Below are 17,900 nucleotides of genomic sequence, written 5' to 3'. Positions count from 1 at the left end.
CTTCTAACACCTCTAGACCAAATGAACCTTATGTAACACGCTCAGGCAGAATAGTTAACAAACCCAAGAGACTTGATTTGTGATGAACTGATTAGACTTTTTAGTTGACTAGTTTGTTAGTTATTCTGATAAATAGATTTTCTAAATTAAAGAAGAGAGATGTAACATAATAGTAATATATGTACATTTGCACACTAGCGCGTCAGTGCAACACCGCTTGTGTTTACGTAATAAATGGAGTTCCTAATATGTCTTCCCTCTTAAACACTAGTTTGTTATTTGTGTAATACAAATATTCTACAATATTGTAGAAGTACGTGAAGCTCTCGTCTCCCAAGGCTTAAAATGCCATGTATATATATATAACAGTGATATTGATATTTATGTTAATGCCGGCTTACTACCAATCAACAAATCTAATTACGTTTTACCCATAGACTGTATATACTATATAGTTTTACCTCAGATCTAGGTCTATATACATAGCTTCGCAATTTTGTCCCTAGGTCTAAGTTTTTGTTTCTATCAAAGCGGGGTTAAATACAGAAAAACACTACACAAACGAAAAAAAAGCTAAACCGTCAAGGTGTGTTGACGACGGTCCCGTTGATATAGACTTTACGTGTCCTGTGTAGGCGGGAAACGTCTTCTGTGAGCCTGTAGTGTAGCGCTGGGTTTATCTATGACAAAACTACTACAGGAGGGCGCATTCAATCAGATTGGGAGGGGGGTAACTTTTATTAATATACTTATTGATTGTCGTGCTAATGTGTTGTGTGCTTACACGCGCGCACTCATGACGCGTCATGCCTTTGGCACACCAGCGTACAGAGCCGGCATGTGTATGTTCTCAAGCGTGAGACATGCCGCACCTTACAATTAGGTCACTGCACTTCACTCAGATATGAATATTTAATGACGCCATAACTTATAATACTAACAACAGAATCAGGCATACGGTGTACGATATTAGCAATTTACTCACAAAGAAAACAAAAATCAAAACCATTAATTGTATTATTATATATTATATACATATATATTATATATCATTATGTATTTTAATAAATATTTGTTAAAATGTTAAATGGCCTACGTAATCTAAATAATATAATTAATTGTCTGTAAAACATTCACGCTGTAACGTAGGCTGCTAGACTTTTGGGTTTGTGATTGGGTTCTGTTGTGAGCAGGTTTTAATGCCGCATGTAGATTTAGCACAAGTATGACAAATGTTCTGTTACATGGCTAGACTGAAACTTAATACCTAGCCAGATACATATAGACTACGACTGCTTTATTGATCCTTATATGGAAATTTGTTGTGATTGCAAGGACTCATTTTTTCTCATATAAAGACCGCACCACAGAAACATTCACATAAACGAGAGCTGTATCTAGAATGTAGTAGTAGGCCCTATAACAATATATTAAACGTTTATGAATGGGGAGGATATTAGGCTGACTGTTTCGGTATAACATACATACATATAGAAAAAAAAGACCAAGAGTGGGTGAGTAAACAGATCAACGCAAGACTATTCTCTATAGATAACTCACGAATCAAGAAACTAATAAATCTAGTCTATTATCTAGATCTAGTAAAAGAGTTATCTTCTATCTTAAATGATACAGACGTTACTTCAAAAAAGATGATTACGTCCTACGCGTCATGCTTATGACCTAAACTCCGCCAAGTCACTGGTTTTCCTGGCTAGCTTGTGCCTATAAAATAGATCTGGATCTCTAGATCTAGTAGATATCTAAATTCGATCTATATTATGTCAAAAGTCTAAGAAATAGACTCGAGTCAGACTAGACGAAGTCTAGACTCTAGATAAGAAAAAATGTTGAAAAATAAATTAGCATTTAGCCATACTTTAGAGATAATCTAGATCTATACTTATTAAATCTATAGGCCTATGTGTATTTTATAGTAGGGCTACGTTATTGCATATACTGACCTTAACCGACCGCTAGCACGATGACCTAGAAATACCGCCACTACCAAGCACAATTCTAGAGATCAAATAGTTTACGAGAGGTGTGACGAAATAGTTTTTGTGTGTTCCTCCTTAGCCTCTCCCCACTCCCACGTCGAGTGTTATCATTGCCAACTACAAGAAAACCTTATCTCTAAGAATTGTGAATCTGTGTACGTAAAATATGTTACTTTTGGTCACGAATATTTGTACGATGGGCTGACGGTAACAAGATTCTCTTTATCGCGGGGTCCCGTTAAGGCGCGAGCCCTGGGTGGTTGCCCCACTCGTCATCCCAAAAGGCAGTATCTGATCATCAGTTAAGTGTTGATTAGCTTGGATATGTGCATTAGATGCAACAGGGGCATTCCCTTTGGCATATTGTTTGGGGATCTTCTAGAGAGAATAACACTTCATTAAGTTAAGGCTATAAACTAACTTAAATACGATTGTGGATGTAACATTATACTAAGATTATACAGGTTGTCACAATGAGCGATCTATTTGTTCCTCATGCAAATAAGATGCATTTTGAAAATGAAGACGCTTGAACTCAGGTGACAAGAAGATAGAGATCGAATTAGTTTTAACACAATAACTTCTTCACATCTTATCTTATATACTACAGACGTTACTTCAAAAAAGAAGATTACATCCTATGCGTAATGCGTATTAACCAATGACTTAAATTCTGCTAAGACACTGGTTTTCCTGGCTAGCTCAGGCAACCCATTCCATGCTCTAATTGCACTAGGGAAGAAGGAGCATTTTTACAAATTTGTCCTAGCATAAGGAACGAGGATTCGATGTTATAAAAGTCCATTGAAAGAACTAATTAAGAATTGACTGGTCTGTGTCCTTAGCTAAGACATAGATCGAGATCTAGAAACCTCAAAATATTGTTTTACAACATCTCAACATTTTTTGTTTCGTTTTCTTTTAGAAAATTTAATAATAGACCAATCACTTTTTTGTTTCGTTCGCGCCTCGTGTATCTCCACCTTTTCGCTTCGCGAAATCTAGATGACGTCACCATCAGTTACCGAAGTAAATGTTTATTTTCCTTCATATATGTTATTGCATTCTTGTTATCAATTAGATCTATATATTTAAATAAATAATTTTATGAAGCTATGAACAGGCTCGTATTTAATGAAAGCTAACCGCAAAAACTAAATAAAGTAAATAGCTAACACGTTTGATACCAAAGACTTTAGGCTAGCTATGAAGCCCTGTTTGTATTACCCATTTAGGTTAACAATACAGGTGAAATCATTTTCGATGTGAAAGATAATACCACGTTACGTGCTGAGAAGCATAAATATGGCCAGCTATACGCTGGGCATAACTCATCACTGGGCGATATGCATTGATGACTGTAGTGAACCCCCCCCCCTTTTTTTTTTAAAGCTACCTCTCCTACATTTCGATTTTGTTAGGGGGGGGGGGGGCTCTTGTTATTTCAATGTGTAGGCCTACCTGACATTTGAACATGTGTAGGGGAAAGTAAAAGCGGTTGGAATTGGTGCTGGCCACGTGATACCCTCGTTATTAAAAAAAAAAAAAAAAAAAAAACGAGCGTAACCTTCTGCGCCACGGACGGCAAATCTGAAAGGGGAGCTTTACTTTCAAGTTATTGTAAGAAACCGTAAAAGAAGAGGCTGAAACGGACGAGACTGTAGAAACCCGCAGCCCAAATAATTTCACGTGTTAGCCTTAATTTGCGCTTTAGTCCCTGATTCTTGTGGGCCTACTTGTTAAATTTACTGTTGTGTGCTATGCAGTTAATGCTGTTATGGCATAAGAATAGCATATTTAGCAGCATTGACGAGCACAAACGAAAGGGTTTGGGTGGTGCGTCAAGCGAGTGAGAGAGAAGAAATCCCCACAGCGCGCGTTCTTTGGCTATTCTCATTCTCGCTCGTGACTGCTAGGCTGCGTAAGCGACGTCTAAAAATCGTTATTTTAGAATAGGTTCATGGTTCGGTTATCCCACTAGTCAGTACTAGAACTAGACTTGACACTCCGAGCACCCCCCCCCCCCATTCCTGAAGAAGGGGGTGGGGGTAAGACACGCGTAAGCTTTAAAAACTAGGCTTACAACGTATTTGATAACACGCATCAGCAGTGGCGTAGCATGGTTGGGCCCGGGTTTAAGAATTAATATAATGGTGCGTGGGCCTCTCTTCTGTAAGTTATGTGTGTCAGAAAGTGAATCGAGTCACACTGTTTGTGTCAATACCTATATTTACAAAAAGCGATCGCACTGACTGGCAACATCATTGCAGACTCCTTAGCCCACCAGGGAGGGCTAACATCACCCACCGAGCAGGCTGTGAGTTTTCATCATGCTCTGGCTATAATACACACACAAAAAAATAATAATAAAAAAAAGGGAAAAGTGGTTTGATTGGTGGGACAAGTCCTGAAAAGCCCGTGGAGTCTGGGAGCGCATGAGGCGCCCTGACCGCACTTTCACGTGGTGGAGGCTGTCCTGGCCTGAGTAAGCTATTATAGCACAGTACTGTCCTGTTGGCTCATATTTCTCAAGGCTACGGTCAAATTTCGATTCACGTTGCCTCCGCTGCGGGGAAGAAAAGGAAACAGTGTCTCGTTTTCTGTTTGGCTGCCCAAGACTTGCCGATCTGGGAAACCAAAAATTCTCGACCTGTAGGGTCACATGTATGCCCTTTGATTAGCTGGTCTCAAGGGATAAGTGACACCGAGACCAATCGTTGTATGACGCACTAACATACAGTCTACGATGCCATTAATACCCATGTGAGGGGAAATAACTCCAAAGTAAGTCAAACAAAGCTAATTGAAGGGAAAGAACTGCTAATTACTGCAATTTATCTCAAGATTGCAGGGTTTAGCTCCATTTCTGCTATATAAAACAAAATTAATTAATTGTCTGGTAAAAAGTTTGTACAAGTTATTTCTCCCACGCCCAATCTCGGATCAAGTTGAAATTTTGTGCAATTGTTCCTTGTACCTGACAAAACAATAATCAATTTTAAAAATGAAACAATTAATTATTTATGTGTTTGACATCAAACAAGGGAAATAAATTGTACTTGAAAATGTGGTACAAGTTAAATCATCAAGTACATACACCAAGATATTCCCCTGCTCCCACCTCACCCCATTTTCCCAACTGGTCAAGACAAGTGACAGCGCCCTGAAAATACTAAAAGCAGGAAATAGTGATCAACAAAAACAATTGGTAACAATATTTCTAATCGCACAGAAGTAGTTTTGAATAAATATTATATTTACTCATATTTCAACCAATATTTAATATCTAAAATCAAGACTTTTTCAAGGGGGCTATGAACCCTAAAGAAATACAAGATAATATTTAAACAATAAAACAAATAACCAATAAAATAATATGCACATTTAAATGCTAACTTTATTTACATGCATTAGTAATTAAAGTACATTTACAAAACCATCATAAAAAGTGACTTTTTCTTTTTAGAATAAACACTATAGTAAGAACGTAAGTAAAAAAGATTTCTTGAGGATATCAATGTGTAATGTTTAAATTTACTTTGTTGAAAGATAGTTAAAAGAAGAAAAAAAAAAGATGTTTACAGATGTATGCTTTAATACCAACTAGGAAGAACCCAACCAAAGATGTTTACACAGACAATGAGTTTAAGATGACACTATAAGACTCACTGTGTGAACATTGTAGGAAAGATGATGATGTCAGGAGAGAAATCATTGCACTGAAACATGAACATACTTACAGCCAATGAAAACAATGTTTTGGATCAAACTTTTCAAGCACTAAGCTGCCAGTGTTTGCTGATGAAACCAGTGACTATGGTGATGACTGCAAACATTGAACAGACATCTTAATCAAAACTGGCTGCATCATAAGCCCATACAAAAATAATAAAAGACAGAAACTAACTGGAGTATTCTAATCAATAACATATTAATGCTCCACTTCCACTGGTGGCTCAGCTATGTTTTTGTTCCAACAAATTAGCAGGAACAAGGTTAAGTGATGATACCAAACAAACATGACCATCAGATGTAAATATAGTAAGAAATGAATCAACATCTTTTCCTATTTCTCCAAGCACCAGACTACAAAAAGAAAATTCCTACATATGTTAAGGATGTATGCTGACTTGGAAAACTGTGTGGCCAAAGAAATGCCCTGAATATATATTCAGAACGAGAAGTGACTAGGACATTGAAAGAACTACTTAAATTCACATTTAAGATTTATGTGTTCTTGATTGTGTTAATGATTCCATAAAACATAGGACATTTTTGTACAATAGTAAAAATCTGTCCAGAACATCCTCAAACTCACCTTAATTTTAACAAGGTTACAAGGACAGTTTGTGTTTCCACACTAACTCAAAATCGGCCCCCGAAGTGATTTGCTCAAGCAGGTTTCAATATTTTCAGCAAGAGTATCAAGCTATGAACTACAAACTATCAACAACTACAGAAAGAAGAGATGTGCTCGTGTTGAAAGTGTGGCCGATACTGTTGCATTGTTAGTTCCACTAACAAGTTGATATCACAGGATACAGAGATTTATTTATGTTATTATTATTACATTGTTAATATTCATATGTATTAAATGAAGTGATAGTTATGAAGGTATAGTTAAAAATAAAATCCTAGGTGTCACAAATCACAAATGAAGAGATAAGAAACAGGATAAATACAGCCATTGGACCCCATGATCACCTGCTAACCACTGTCAAAAAACGTAAACTCTAAATCATTTTTTTTTTTATATGTAGTAGTTGCTATGACAGAAATTACTTCATTTAGAAATACAATTTAAATTTTTTTTTGACAAAAGTCTAAACCTGTTTGTGTTAAAAATATGGTGATTAGTCATCTCCCTAACTAAGTCTCCCTTGTTTTTTTCACTATTATTACTAATTAGTGAATAGTTGTAAAAATGGTGTATTTTTATAAAAAAAAATGTGCTTGCATAGTTAATTTTTAAAATTAAAGAAAAAGTAGCCGCCGCATCAGTACTTTCAAAGGCCTAAAACATCATGATGTCAGAATTTTCAATATTTTTTTCTAGTTTACGAGATCTAAATGGGACAGACGGACAGACAGATAGACCACACAAAACTAATAGCGGCTACTCCAAAAGATTGTGACCGCTAAAAATTATCTCTTAAGATCACAGAAAAACATGTCAAATAGTAAACTTTTAGCTTCAACTGTTCAATAGTTTATTTTTCTCTAGTTCATGAGTCGGCAATGAATAGTGGTATAAAACAATACATGTTAAATAAGAAAACAATCTAGATTTAGACAAATGATTAGGTCTAGTAGCTATAGGATCTAGATATCTGTATCTAGCCAGATCTAGATATTCTTAAAAGTGTGCAGCAACATCTTAAAAAGAGATTAATTGATCTCCTTTCTTATCATTTAGATCTATGGAATCTAAAATGTAAAAAAAAAAAAAGGCTTTTCTAACTTTATATAGATCTAGATTTCACAGTAGTCTGCTGCATCTAGATCAAGCTTAGATTTTTTGTAAACCACACAATTCAGGAGATGAGAAGAGCAGAGGTTTTAATGGAAGAAATTGTGGTTAATTTCTCTTTCTAGTTTCCTAACTCTAAAATTACAGAAAGTAGGCAGATCTAAAGCTACAATTACTTATGAAAGCTTAAATTCAAAAAATGAAATCAAAGACACTGAGGGCTGAGTTGTTTTTTTTTTTTTAAATGCTTATGCAGAAAAAAAAAAGAATCAGGATACTAGAATAAAAAGCTTTATCTTAGAACAGCTAGGAGTTTATATATTCAGCAGACTCAATAGCCAAGCTTCAATATTATAAGCAATTCAATGACTAATAAGGATTATTTGTCCGAAAACAAATCTTATATTTTTAACGGCCCCCGAAAGGGGAAAAGACGAATAGAATACTGATTTAAATGTTATTTTTAAAAAAGAATTTTGATACCAACTTTGTTTTAGTTATTATAAGTTTAAAAAATAACGAACTACTTTTATAGCGAACAGTTTTGACATATCCTCATTGTAGGGGCCTACACTTGACAGTGACAGTCTAAATAAGACTAAATAGTGCCCAAATCTACATAATTAGGCCTATAATACGAGTTCTAGTCTAGATATAGTAGATTCTTTATCAAGATTCTATATCTAGTTCTAGACCTAGATTGACTTAGATCTAACTCTAAATCTATTTCTAGATCTAGGGCAATCTAGGCTTAGGCTTAGATCTAGTTCTAGATTTAGATCTATTTCTAGATCTAGGGCAATCTAGGCTAAGCTAGATATATGTCTAGTTTGTATGACAAATGACAATGGAGATGTTAATTTTTATTTGCGAGGGGAAAGTCTTGTTGTCATTTGTACATAATTGTAGCTTAAAGTAGGTCAAGAATTTTTATTTTTTTTTGTGTTGACAATTTATCTAATTTTGTAAGAAGAATAAATCTTTTTTAGTTTCTCTTTATTACAATGTACATGTTATTAATTTTGAATGTATGAATAAGGTTAATATAATTATTTTAAACAATATAAGTTTACGCTAAATTAATATATGGAGATGCTGTGGCTGAGGGGTAAAGCACTTGGAGCCGGAAGTCCCGTCAAATCCTGGTGAAGCCTCTAGGTGAACCACTTCAGGGGCCAATTTTGAGTTTGTGTTTCACACAAACTGTCTGTGTAACCTTGTTGTTTTTTTTTTTAGATTAGTGATTGTAGAGGATGCTAAAGCTTTCATCACTGACTGAAAGAAGAGAATCTGAATTTTTCATTTATGTTTCCAGTGTCTGCATACCTTGTAAAGAAATCACCCTTTACCACACTAGAAGTCACTGATCCAGCTAAGAAAAACATCTGGTTTAAGTCCAAAGTCACTTCTAACAAAGTCCCATTATTTTGAATGAATTTTCTGTTGGTGCTATTGTGGAATCAGGAATAAAACACAAAAGGCATTATGATCATAAAATCATAGCCAAATGACAAGAATGGCAACATTCTAACAAATTCTAGAATAGTCTATGACAAAATATTTTGAAAAATGCACAGAATGTCTTATATAACTTTATGCTGTGTTATTTTTTTTGGATTGCTGCATTTCATTTATGTTAATTGCTTGAAGGATTTGAATCTTTCCTGAGTATATTTCTTAATATTTAGGAAAATACACATTTGCCGCTCAAAATACACATTTCCAATTTGCCATGTAGGCATCTCTGAATGATTTGAAAGTTACATAATGGTATGGACACTGATAAAACAATGAGGAATACAAAGTTCACCCAGTGCATCAAATCAACTGTTCTCACAATATGACCATTGTCATAATATGAGCTTTGCCATTCTAATAATAAATATTATTATGATGTGAGTCAAAGCACTATAATATTGTAAAACTATGTACTGAGTCACAACCAGACTGTAATAATATTTACTGAACCAAAAGATTGTGATAAAGTCTGCCAACCTCTGCTCTAAGCTCAATTAGGACCAGTTAAAATATAAGTAAAAAAAAAAAAAAGGGGGGGGGGGGGGAATTATGTCACCATTATACAGAGAGTCATTCAACGTGTACAGGAAAGACATATATATGTAAAAGTAGACATTACTTGTGTACATTGTAAAAATAAATATGTAGAGATAGACCTAATAATACACAAATACAACAGATACATCAGTACAGGATGAGGCATAGAAATGTCCAGTCTAGACTGACAGGTGAACACTACTTTGAACACACTGCTAGTATTAAGTTTTCTTATGTCACAATGTACATGTGTCACCTTTCATGTACATGCCTTTGTTCAAATGCTTGTGGTTGATCACACAATTCTGAATCAGATGCCATTCAACTGATGCATTTCATGTTTCTCATGGAATAGTTTTATCACAGACTTTTTTTATCTTGCTTCTGACTAGACAAAGTTCTCAATTTTGATGCCAACTTGAGAGCCTCTGTCAACTTGTAGCCCATATCTTTTAGGTAGCTGTATAAGACATCAGAGTTGCTTGTTAGACAGTACATCAGTTCTGCCAGACATGACCCATCAAGTTCTGAAAAACTTTTGTAAAAAGAAAAGTCAGCATCATAATTTAACGTAATGGCATAGTACACTGACATGTAAATGTCCAGCTTAGAAAATAATTATTAAAATGCGCCCCAAATTCTAATGCATAAATTGTTTCCAACAACCATCCTAAACATAGGCCTCAAACACGAGGTTCAACAGACAATAACATTTAAGAATGTTTACTAAAAAGGAAAAACAGGTTTAACATATTCAGTAATACATTTAAAAAAAAAGGTTCTGCACTGAACTTCAGACAATAAAATTAAATCTGGAAAAAATAAGTTTAAAAAAAACAACTAATTAATACTGTTACAAGTTTTGCATATAACATTAGTTTCCTATTAGGACCAAACCTTTCAAGTATCAGATAATGGTAATATAAAATATGAACAGAAAGCTTAGATGACTGGCTTATGGTAAGAGCAACTTACTAGTCTTCTTCTTATTATGCATATACAAGTGTTCAAATCCCCCCTCCCAAAAAAAAAAAAAAAAAAAAAAAAAATATGGAGTCAAAATTACAATAAATATTGTAATAACTCTGCATCAGTGTTTATGGTGCACACTAGGGCACTATTCAGCATTGGACAAAATAACACTCTTAATAGAGAGAAGCCTTATTTTTTGGCCAATAAGTAATTAAAAACAAGAGAAGTAAAAAGGAGTCCTTCAACCTGCTTGATACCTAGTGTGGGGCCTGCAGCAACACTTGAAGGAGGTTTGGCAGTAAGGACATGCAAAACTAAGGACTAGACCCTGTGTGCATCTAAGGCTTGACTGTGTTTTGTATCTAATAAACATCAATCAGTCTTTACCTTTAACCCTTAATGAGTTGCCTCCCTTAAATGTTTACAATTCCAGATATAGTAAAGGCTCAAAATTGTAAAAAATGTGATAGAAATGCACTGGAAAGAACTAATGACCACACTTCTTATTACTACTTAGTGATATAACTGACTAATAATAACATTTAAATAATTGACAAACACTTGTATTGATTGAAATTTCATCTCTATGAGAAAAAGTTAATTTCTTTAAATAAAAATTATGTGAAGTGCGATTCTTCAACTGCATTTCCATTTTTTAAATTGTACAATAAGTAAAGGCAATCTTAGATTTCATCTGTGTTAGAAAGCAAACTTTATATTTTAAAACACTGTGCTAATCTGGCAGCTAATTAACACATTAATTGTTTTAAACAACTGTATGAGTCCTTAAGTGTATTATAAGCAAATTTTAAATTGTAGGAATCGACTTCTATTGTCTTTCATGTTTAAGAGTTGTGCAAGTGTTCAACATGTAAGTCTACATTCTTAAAGGTAAATATGGCATGTTTTACAAAAAAACACAGTAATAATAAGGTGTATGTGACTTGTACATAACAACCTACTGAGGCATAGCAGATCTAGGTCTAAATATTCAAAAAAAAATATATTTATATAAAACATACTCTTTAAGAAAGATACCAAGATCATGGAAAGCAAACCATTTGCACACATCTTGACTCGTCCATCGAATCACTGGCAAATCAAACACATTTGTTGATGTAATATTACTCTCAGAATCAGCTTCTAATGAACCTGAAATAACATTAAATATTTGTATTAACTCTTCTCAACAAAGTTCACTTAAACTAGCATCGCCAAAATAGAAATTTTACACTTAACATTTAACACTAAACAAACAGTAACAATTTTTACAAAGCTTATATCAACTCACTGTCTGTCTGGTAAAAAGGGTATACATGTTATTTTTCCCACACCCATTTATGGGTCAAGTTATTAAACTGTGCACAATTATTCATTGACATAAAGACACGAATCAATAAAAATAAATTAACCAATTAGTCAATTGCTTATACTGGTAATTAATTATTTTGTTTGATACCAACAAGGGAAATTAATCATTCAGTATTCACAGATATGGTTAAATTCATAGGGCTTAGTCCCCTTAAATAATTGCTACCGTTATGCTCTTTCTCCCAAATGCATCCCCTGAGGATGGCTGCCTGGTCGTGCGGTTTGCGCGCTGGACTGCCGTTCAGATTTATTTATAGGCATTTCTTGTCAGGTAGAGCCCAATGAAAGTAATGTTTAAATGGCTTCCCAGATGTTACAAATATATTTGATGGATCATGTAAAAAGAGGACATTCCTAGCACACAAAATGAAATTGGCAGTGATGGGTTCCTTTTTCCATCATAAGCATCATAAGAAACCTAATAATAGATTCTGTCCTAACTTGGAGAAAAAATCATGGTGTTGGTACAAGAAAGCGCAAGCTTTGAAACAGCCTTCAGGAAGCACACACTTACAATTTGACCTGTGAGTTAATATTTCCCATTGTGAAAGGCTGAGCCAGACTTATTACCATAAATGAGCCTAATTGGGGAATGCAAATGAAAGTTTTCATTCTTTTTTTTTTTTTTTTGGAAAAATGCTCCAAAACTAATTTTCATCACTGAAATAGTTCAGACATCAGTGCACTTTAATAAAGTTTCTTTCAAAAGCTATAACTGAACTAAAAAAAAAACAAATTATTTTGTAGAATAAAGCAGAAACACTAACAGCTCATAACTAAAAGAGTTACAGGTACATCTGAAAGAAGAAGGAAAAATCTATTTTTAAAAAAATTTAAAATTATACTTTTATATAGTTTTATTATTTATTTAGTTTATTAAATGAAAAATTATTTTGTTCATATCAAAACAACAACAATAAATGTGAACAAACCTGATAATTTCCCCAAGCATTCAGGACTGATCATTGAAGTATGTTCAGTGAAATTAATAACAGATTCTGACATAATCCTTTTCAGATGCCTCTTTTCTGAACTTGGATCATTAGTTCTCTCTTTAGCATTATCCTTCTGAGAGATGATGCTCCCACATTCTGCATATTCCTCAGTATTTGCAAGAGAGACTGAAGGATGGATGTTTTCCGTTTGTTCAAGTGGGACAAAGTTTAAAGAACAAGGTTTCAACTCTTCATCTGTTTGTTCTTTTTGAGTTGAGATTGTTTTTATTGGTGAATGTGCTTTTGAAGGGATGCCAGCAATTTCTGCTTTAACTGCAGTTTGTTCAGGTGTAACTGAAATTACGGAGCAAGAGCTTTGTTCAGATTTGACTTCTTTCTGTAAGACAGTTTCAAATGAAACATGTTTTTCTGCCACTGTAACTTGCTCATGCAAAATAGATTCTGTTAAGCTACTTGTTTCTCCCAACTCCTGCTCATCTGAGACAGTTTTACAGGGAGAACTATCTTTAGGAGTGCACCAAGTCTTTACTTTCTTGGTCATTTCAAGGGACGTTATTTCTTTTGATTTTGTTGATGTAGAAATATCATCATGTGAAATCAATTCTGTCAAACTACTACTTGTTCCTCCCATCTCCTGCTCATCTGAGACAGTTTTACCTGGAGAACTAACTTTAGGGGTGCCCCAAGCCTTCATTTTCTTGGTAGTTTCAACAGCCAAGGACATATTCTCTTTAGATTCTGTTGATGTGGAAATATCATTTTTGTCATTTCCAAAACTGCTGGAGGCATGGCTAAGGGACAATGACATCATCTCTTTAGATTCTGTTAAAGTTGAACTATCATCATTTCCAACACTGCCTTGGGCTTGACTTAAGCACACTTTCTCTGTAGTAATATTCTCATTTCCAATATTTCTTGAGGTATGCTTAATGGACAATGACATCTCTTTAGATTCTGTTGATGTACAAATATCATTTTTATCATTTCCAACATTGCTGGAGGCTTGACTAACAGTTTTTGGAATACCTGCATTTCTTCTACTTTTCATAAAAGATATTTTTACAGGGAAGAATTTTAAGGCATTCCCTTCAAGCCTGACTTGATAATGTTCTTTTCTTAATAGTTCTGGGGTTCTTTTTTTCCCCATGTCTATACAAAGATAGATTTTTTTCTTGTTTTTCTGCAAAAGTTCTAAGATACATTTTTTGACTACACTGGCACACAATAACAATCCAGATTTTGTAATGTGTATGTATTCTGTAGGGGGAGAGATTACTAAAATATTTTTTTTGCCAACTTTGGCATAATTTTGTTCTTGGTCTAATTGATTAAAGGATTCAGTGAAAGATGTCTTGGATACAGATTTAGGTGAATAACAAATGTCTGATTTCTGCCCCATGGCCAATGCTCTTAAGTCCTCATTATTCAAAGGTAATAGAAATGTTTGTTGACACTTCCTAGTTCCATGATTTCTGTGAGAGAGTGAATCTTCAAGTCCACTTGGTGATTTAGAGTTGTAACCAAGAGCCAGAGAATCTGAACATGCTGATGACACACAAGCTGTTTCTAGATCAATGTTTTCAGGGGACACTGAAGGTTTTGAGTTTACAGTCTCTGTAGAAGTAGCATGACTTACAGATTTTTTTCTACCTACATTTTTACGCCTAGAGTTCTTGGTGCGTTTGTCACCCAGGCTTATTTTATCACTTTTTATCAACTTTGACCTCTTAGTAGTTTGGTTTTCAGAGTGTGCGATGGGTGATGATTTTCTTTTGAAACATGTGGATGGATGCCCATCACCACACTTATCAATGTGTTGTGTTTCTTTCTGTCCTACTTTAAGCTGGGATGAGACAGGCTCTTGAAAGCTATCCAGTAGCCTAACAACCGATTGTTTCTGGACTAATAGTTTACGGAGGTCTGTAGTAGAACCAGTTGAAGACAATTCATGGTTTTGCAGTTGAACAGATGCAGTATCACTTCTACATTTGTTAACACGAGTGTTAACTTCAGTTTGGCAATGGTTACTATCACTTGAAATTGGAGAGCAAGTTTTAATTTTTGTAGAAAGAGAGTTTTTAAATGTATTATTCTTTTTTAAGGTTAGAATTTTATCAACTAAAGTTGGTGTATGGGTTTTATTAACATCACATGGAGAATGAGGTTCATTTTTAATTAAGGGACTACCTGGGGAAAGGGAATTATTCACTTTAGTTGGTGAATTGGTCTTCTTCCCTTTTTCAGCTTTTACTCTTAAGCTAGCTGCTTGGATGATTGGAGAATCTGAAAAATAAAAAAGCTTGTATTAGGTGCATAGTTATTATGAGACTGAGCTTTAAAATTGTCTCTATAAATGTATGATTCATCAAACTATACATTAGATTATTGATGTAACAATTATAAAATATATGGATGTAATAATCTATACATCTTAATTACATTAGATTATTGATGTAACAATTATACAATATATGGATGTAATAATCTATACATCTTAATTACATTAGATTATTGATGTAACAAATATAAAATATATTGATGTAATAATCTATACATCTTAATTACTGCCCCACATTGTTGATCAAAATTTTAAACTTGCTAAGATGAAATGTTGAAATGCTTATAAATCCAGATTTATATACAGTCTCCTTTACAGCACATAGAGGTCTAATTAATAGTGGATAGACCTTTGAAATTAATTCCTAATCGGGAAATTTGTAAGAAATGTCCATCCCCCCCCCCAATTAGTTTTTTTTAAATGAGGTAAATGTAATTAGAGATTTTTTTTCTACTCTTCATTTTTGTCCTATAAATTTATCAAGCAACTACCACAATCCCTCTTCCTCCAGCTCCAGGCGAATATCACTGCAGGATAGTGCCCAGTATTACATACATTTCTATTACTATGCATAAAGTGGGCATTGTTCAATTAATGTCTATTATGGAATGTATTAACAATTATATTTAAAACAAAATAATGTGCTTAAATATATATATATATGTCTAATATATGAATATGCACCAAACATCTTTAATTACAAAGACAAAGCGTGTTAATAGAAATGAAACTTTATATTATAAATTGCATTACATACATAGCATCAGGGCCGGATTCAAGGTAGGGCAGGCAGGGCTACAGCCCTGGGGCTGGGGAGTCCACAAGAAAATATAATGGGGCCTCCACAAAGAGAAAAATATATTGGAATTTCAACGTGCCAGAAACTTTAAAGTTGGTAAAGCAATTTTTTTTCACATTTATGATTTTTAAAGCTAACACTTTAATCTTACAACGGTTGTCAACACTAACACTGTCGTGATAAAAAAGTGTACGATAGTAGCATGCTGGCAATGTGTAAGTGTAAATACAGCTCAGGCAAAGGCACCACCATCCACAAACTCAAATATATAAAATAATTTTCTACTAGAAATTAGAAATATATCTTAGATCTAAGTATGATCTAGTTATTTACTACTCACGCCTGTAATTCGAACGACCACAAACAGGATTTAAAACTAAACTTTTAATCAAATCTTGCGATATACAGATCTCATCCACGACATCATTATCTCGTATCACTTTAATTTCAACGTTTTTTCTTGCAGGTATTGACGACTCCATTTTGTTTATTATTTAGATCGGTTTAGATCTATGGGAAAGGACCAATGGCGAACGCTTTTGTGCCAGTTTTTAGTTTAGAATTTATAACTCCGCAATGGTTAAACTTATAATAAAAATGAAAACATCTGCGGACTCCTCAGCTATTGGGCGATAAAACTAAATTTGATTATTTTTTCCATATCAGCTATTAAATTTATAAATCAAGTCAACTTGCGGTAGGGGTCAGACCTAATCAGCGAACGCAATTTTCGCGGGAGTCATAATGAGCGAAAGGCCGTAAAAAATAGCGAAATAGCATGTTAAAATATAGGAAATTATGCTTCAATTAGTTCTATCATCTAACTTCTTCCATGAAGCATTATAACTATTGTCCTCCTTGTGGCATTAGGCCTAAATTTGTTTTCACTTTTCTCGTGCTCCACATCTCCTTTCTCTGCTTGTAACTGATGTCTATATAGCCTACGAAACTTGCGATCTATTTTTTTTTTAAAAGAAAGAAAGAAACTACAAAATTCTATCTCGCCTCCTCCCTATAGGCTAGTCCACGTCGTACTACTCTCCATTTCATAAACTCTCGTTACTGCAACTATTCTTTTTAAAAGAACTTTTGTTTAGTGCACTTAATCACCATCAACTCGATCTCCCCCCCCCCCACACACACACACAAGCTGATTGACCCAAAGGCAGATCCTGAATGCGATGGATTGATGGTGTTATGGAGACAGATCTACAACAGCTTGGGTTTCGGGCATGGAGACGAAAGGCTCAGGAGAGATCTTGTAATTTTATACATCTATATTATATGGTAACTCTTATATTTATTACTAAATATATAGTTCGCGTTTTTCCGATCCTGAAATCGAATATTTTCTCCTGGAAAACTCTTGGAAATCTCCTGAAATCCTAATCTCAGAATGGTGGGGGAACCCTGTGAAAATGAATTCTGCACTTCTTTTAAACATTTATACACATATTAATATCAATAATTAGTAACAAGAGGTTAACCAGCCAGTTAAAAAGAAGGAGGACGGCAAAACAGAGCCCACCCCCACCCCCGTATAGGCGCTATTAACATTAACTGAAGCGTCATTTCACCCTCACTGGAAAGTAACTGCCAGCATATGACCTCTGAGAGACTGTTGGAGAGCTGCGAGTCAAACATTTTAGACGAAAAGAAAATGCGGGAAAATATGCTGGTCGCAACTGGGCGTCGTCATGTGAAACACGTACTGCAATCATCCTTAATCTTCGAAATCGAAGACATTGGGTTAATGTTAAAAATAGGCCTATTATTTTAATATTTCAGTTTACAAACAATAACGATAGATAAGACAAAAAGAAGAACAGATTAAATCAGTAACTAAATTATTTTTAATGGCTTTTTAAGCTTATAATAGGGGTTTCGCTGAATAGGTTTTCAGTTAAAAAGGTCATTTTGAGCGAACACCCCATAATAT

General features: G+C 34.4%; 2 protein-coding genes across 3 annotated transcripts in view; both read right to left on the bottom strand.

The window, feature by feature from the left end:
- The window catches only part of LOC106065663 (sialin-like), a 57,568-nt gene extending 55,449 nt beyond the window's left edge, over positions 1–2,119 (bottom strand). Inside the window, exon 1 of the mRNA XM_056004680.1 lies at positions 1,965–2,119. The gene's annotated coding sequence lies outside the window, so the exon portion shown is untranslated. The remainder of the gene's footprint in view (positions 1–1,964) is intronic.
- Positions 2,120–5,379: 3,260 nt separating this feature from the next.
- LOC106061982 (uncharacterized) lies at positions 5,380–16,937 on the bottom strand. Of its 2 annotated transcripts, none has more exons than XM_056004252.1 (4): positions 16,302–16,937; positions 12,801–15,107; positions 11,520–11,649; positions 5,380–10,060 (listed from the first exon to the last, which is right to left on the bottom strand). In XM_056004252.1, the coding sequence occupies exons 1-4, from the start codon at positions 16,441–16,443 to the stop codon at positions 9,886–9,888; spliced, it is 2,754 nt and encodes a 917-aa protein (XP_055860227.1). In that variant the 5' UTR covers positions 16,444–16,937; the 3' UTR covers positions 5,380–9,885. The 2 variants fall into 2 exon arrangements, with proteins under 2 accessions (XP_055860227.1, XP_055860228.1); XM_056004253.1 differs by lacking the exon at positions 16,302–16,937 and adding an exon at positions 15,920–16,137.
- Between the last annotated feature and the right edge of the window lie 963 nt (positions 16,938–17,900).

This window comes from Biomphalaria glabrata, chromosome 11 (assembly GCF_947242115.1).
Source record: "Biomphalaria glabrata chromosome 11, xgBioGlab47.1, whole genome shotgun sequence".
Taxonomy (NCBI): domain Eukaryota; kingdom Metazoa; phylum Mollusca; class Gastropoda; family Planorbidae; genus Biomphalaria; species Biomphalaria glabrata.
The sequence above is the reverse complement of the archived record's forward strand: the minus strand, read 5'-3'. Positions and strand labels throughout refer to the sequence as shown.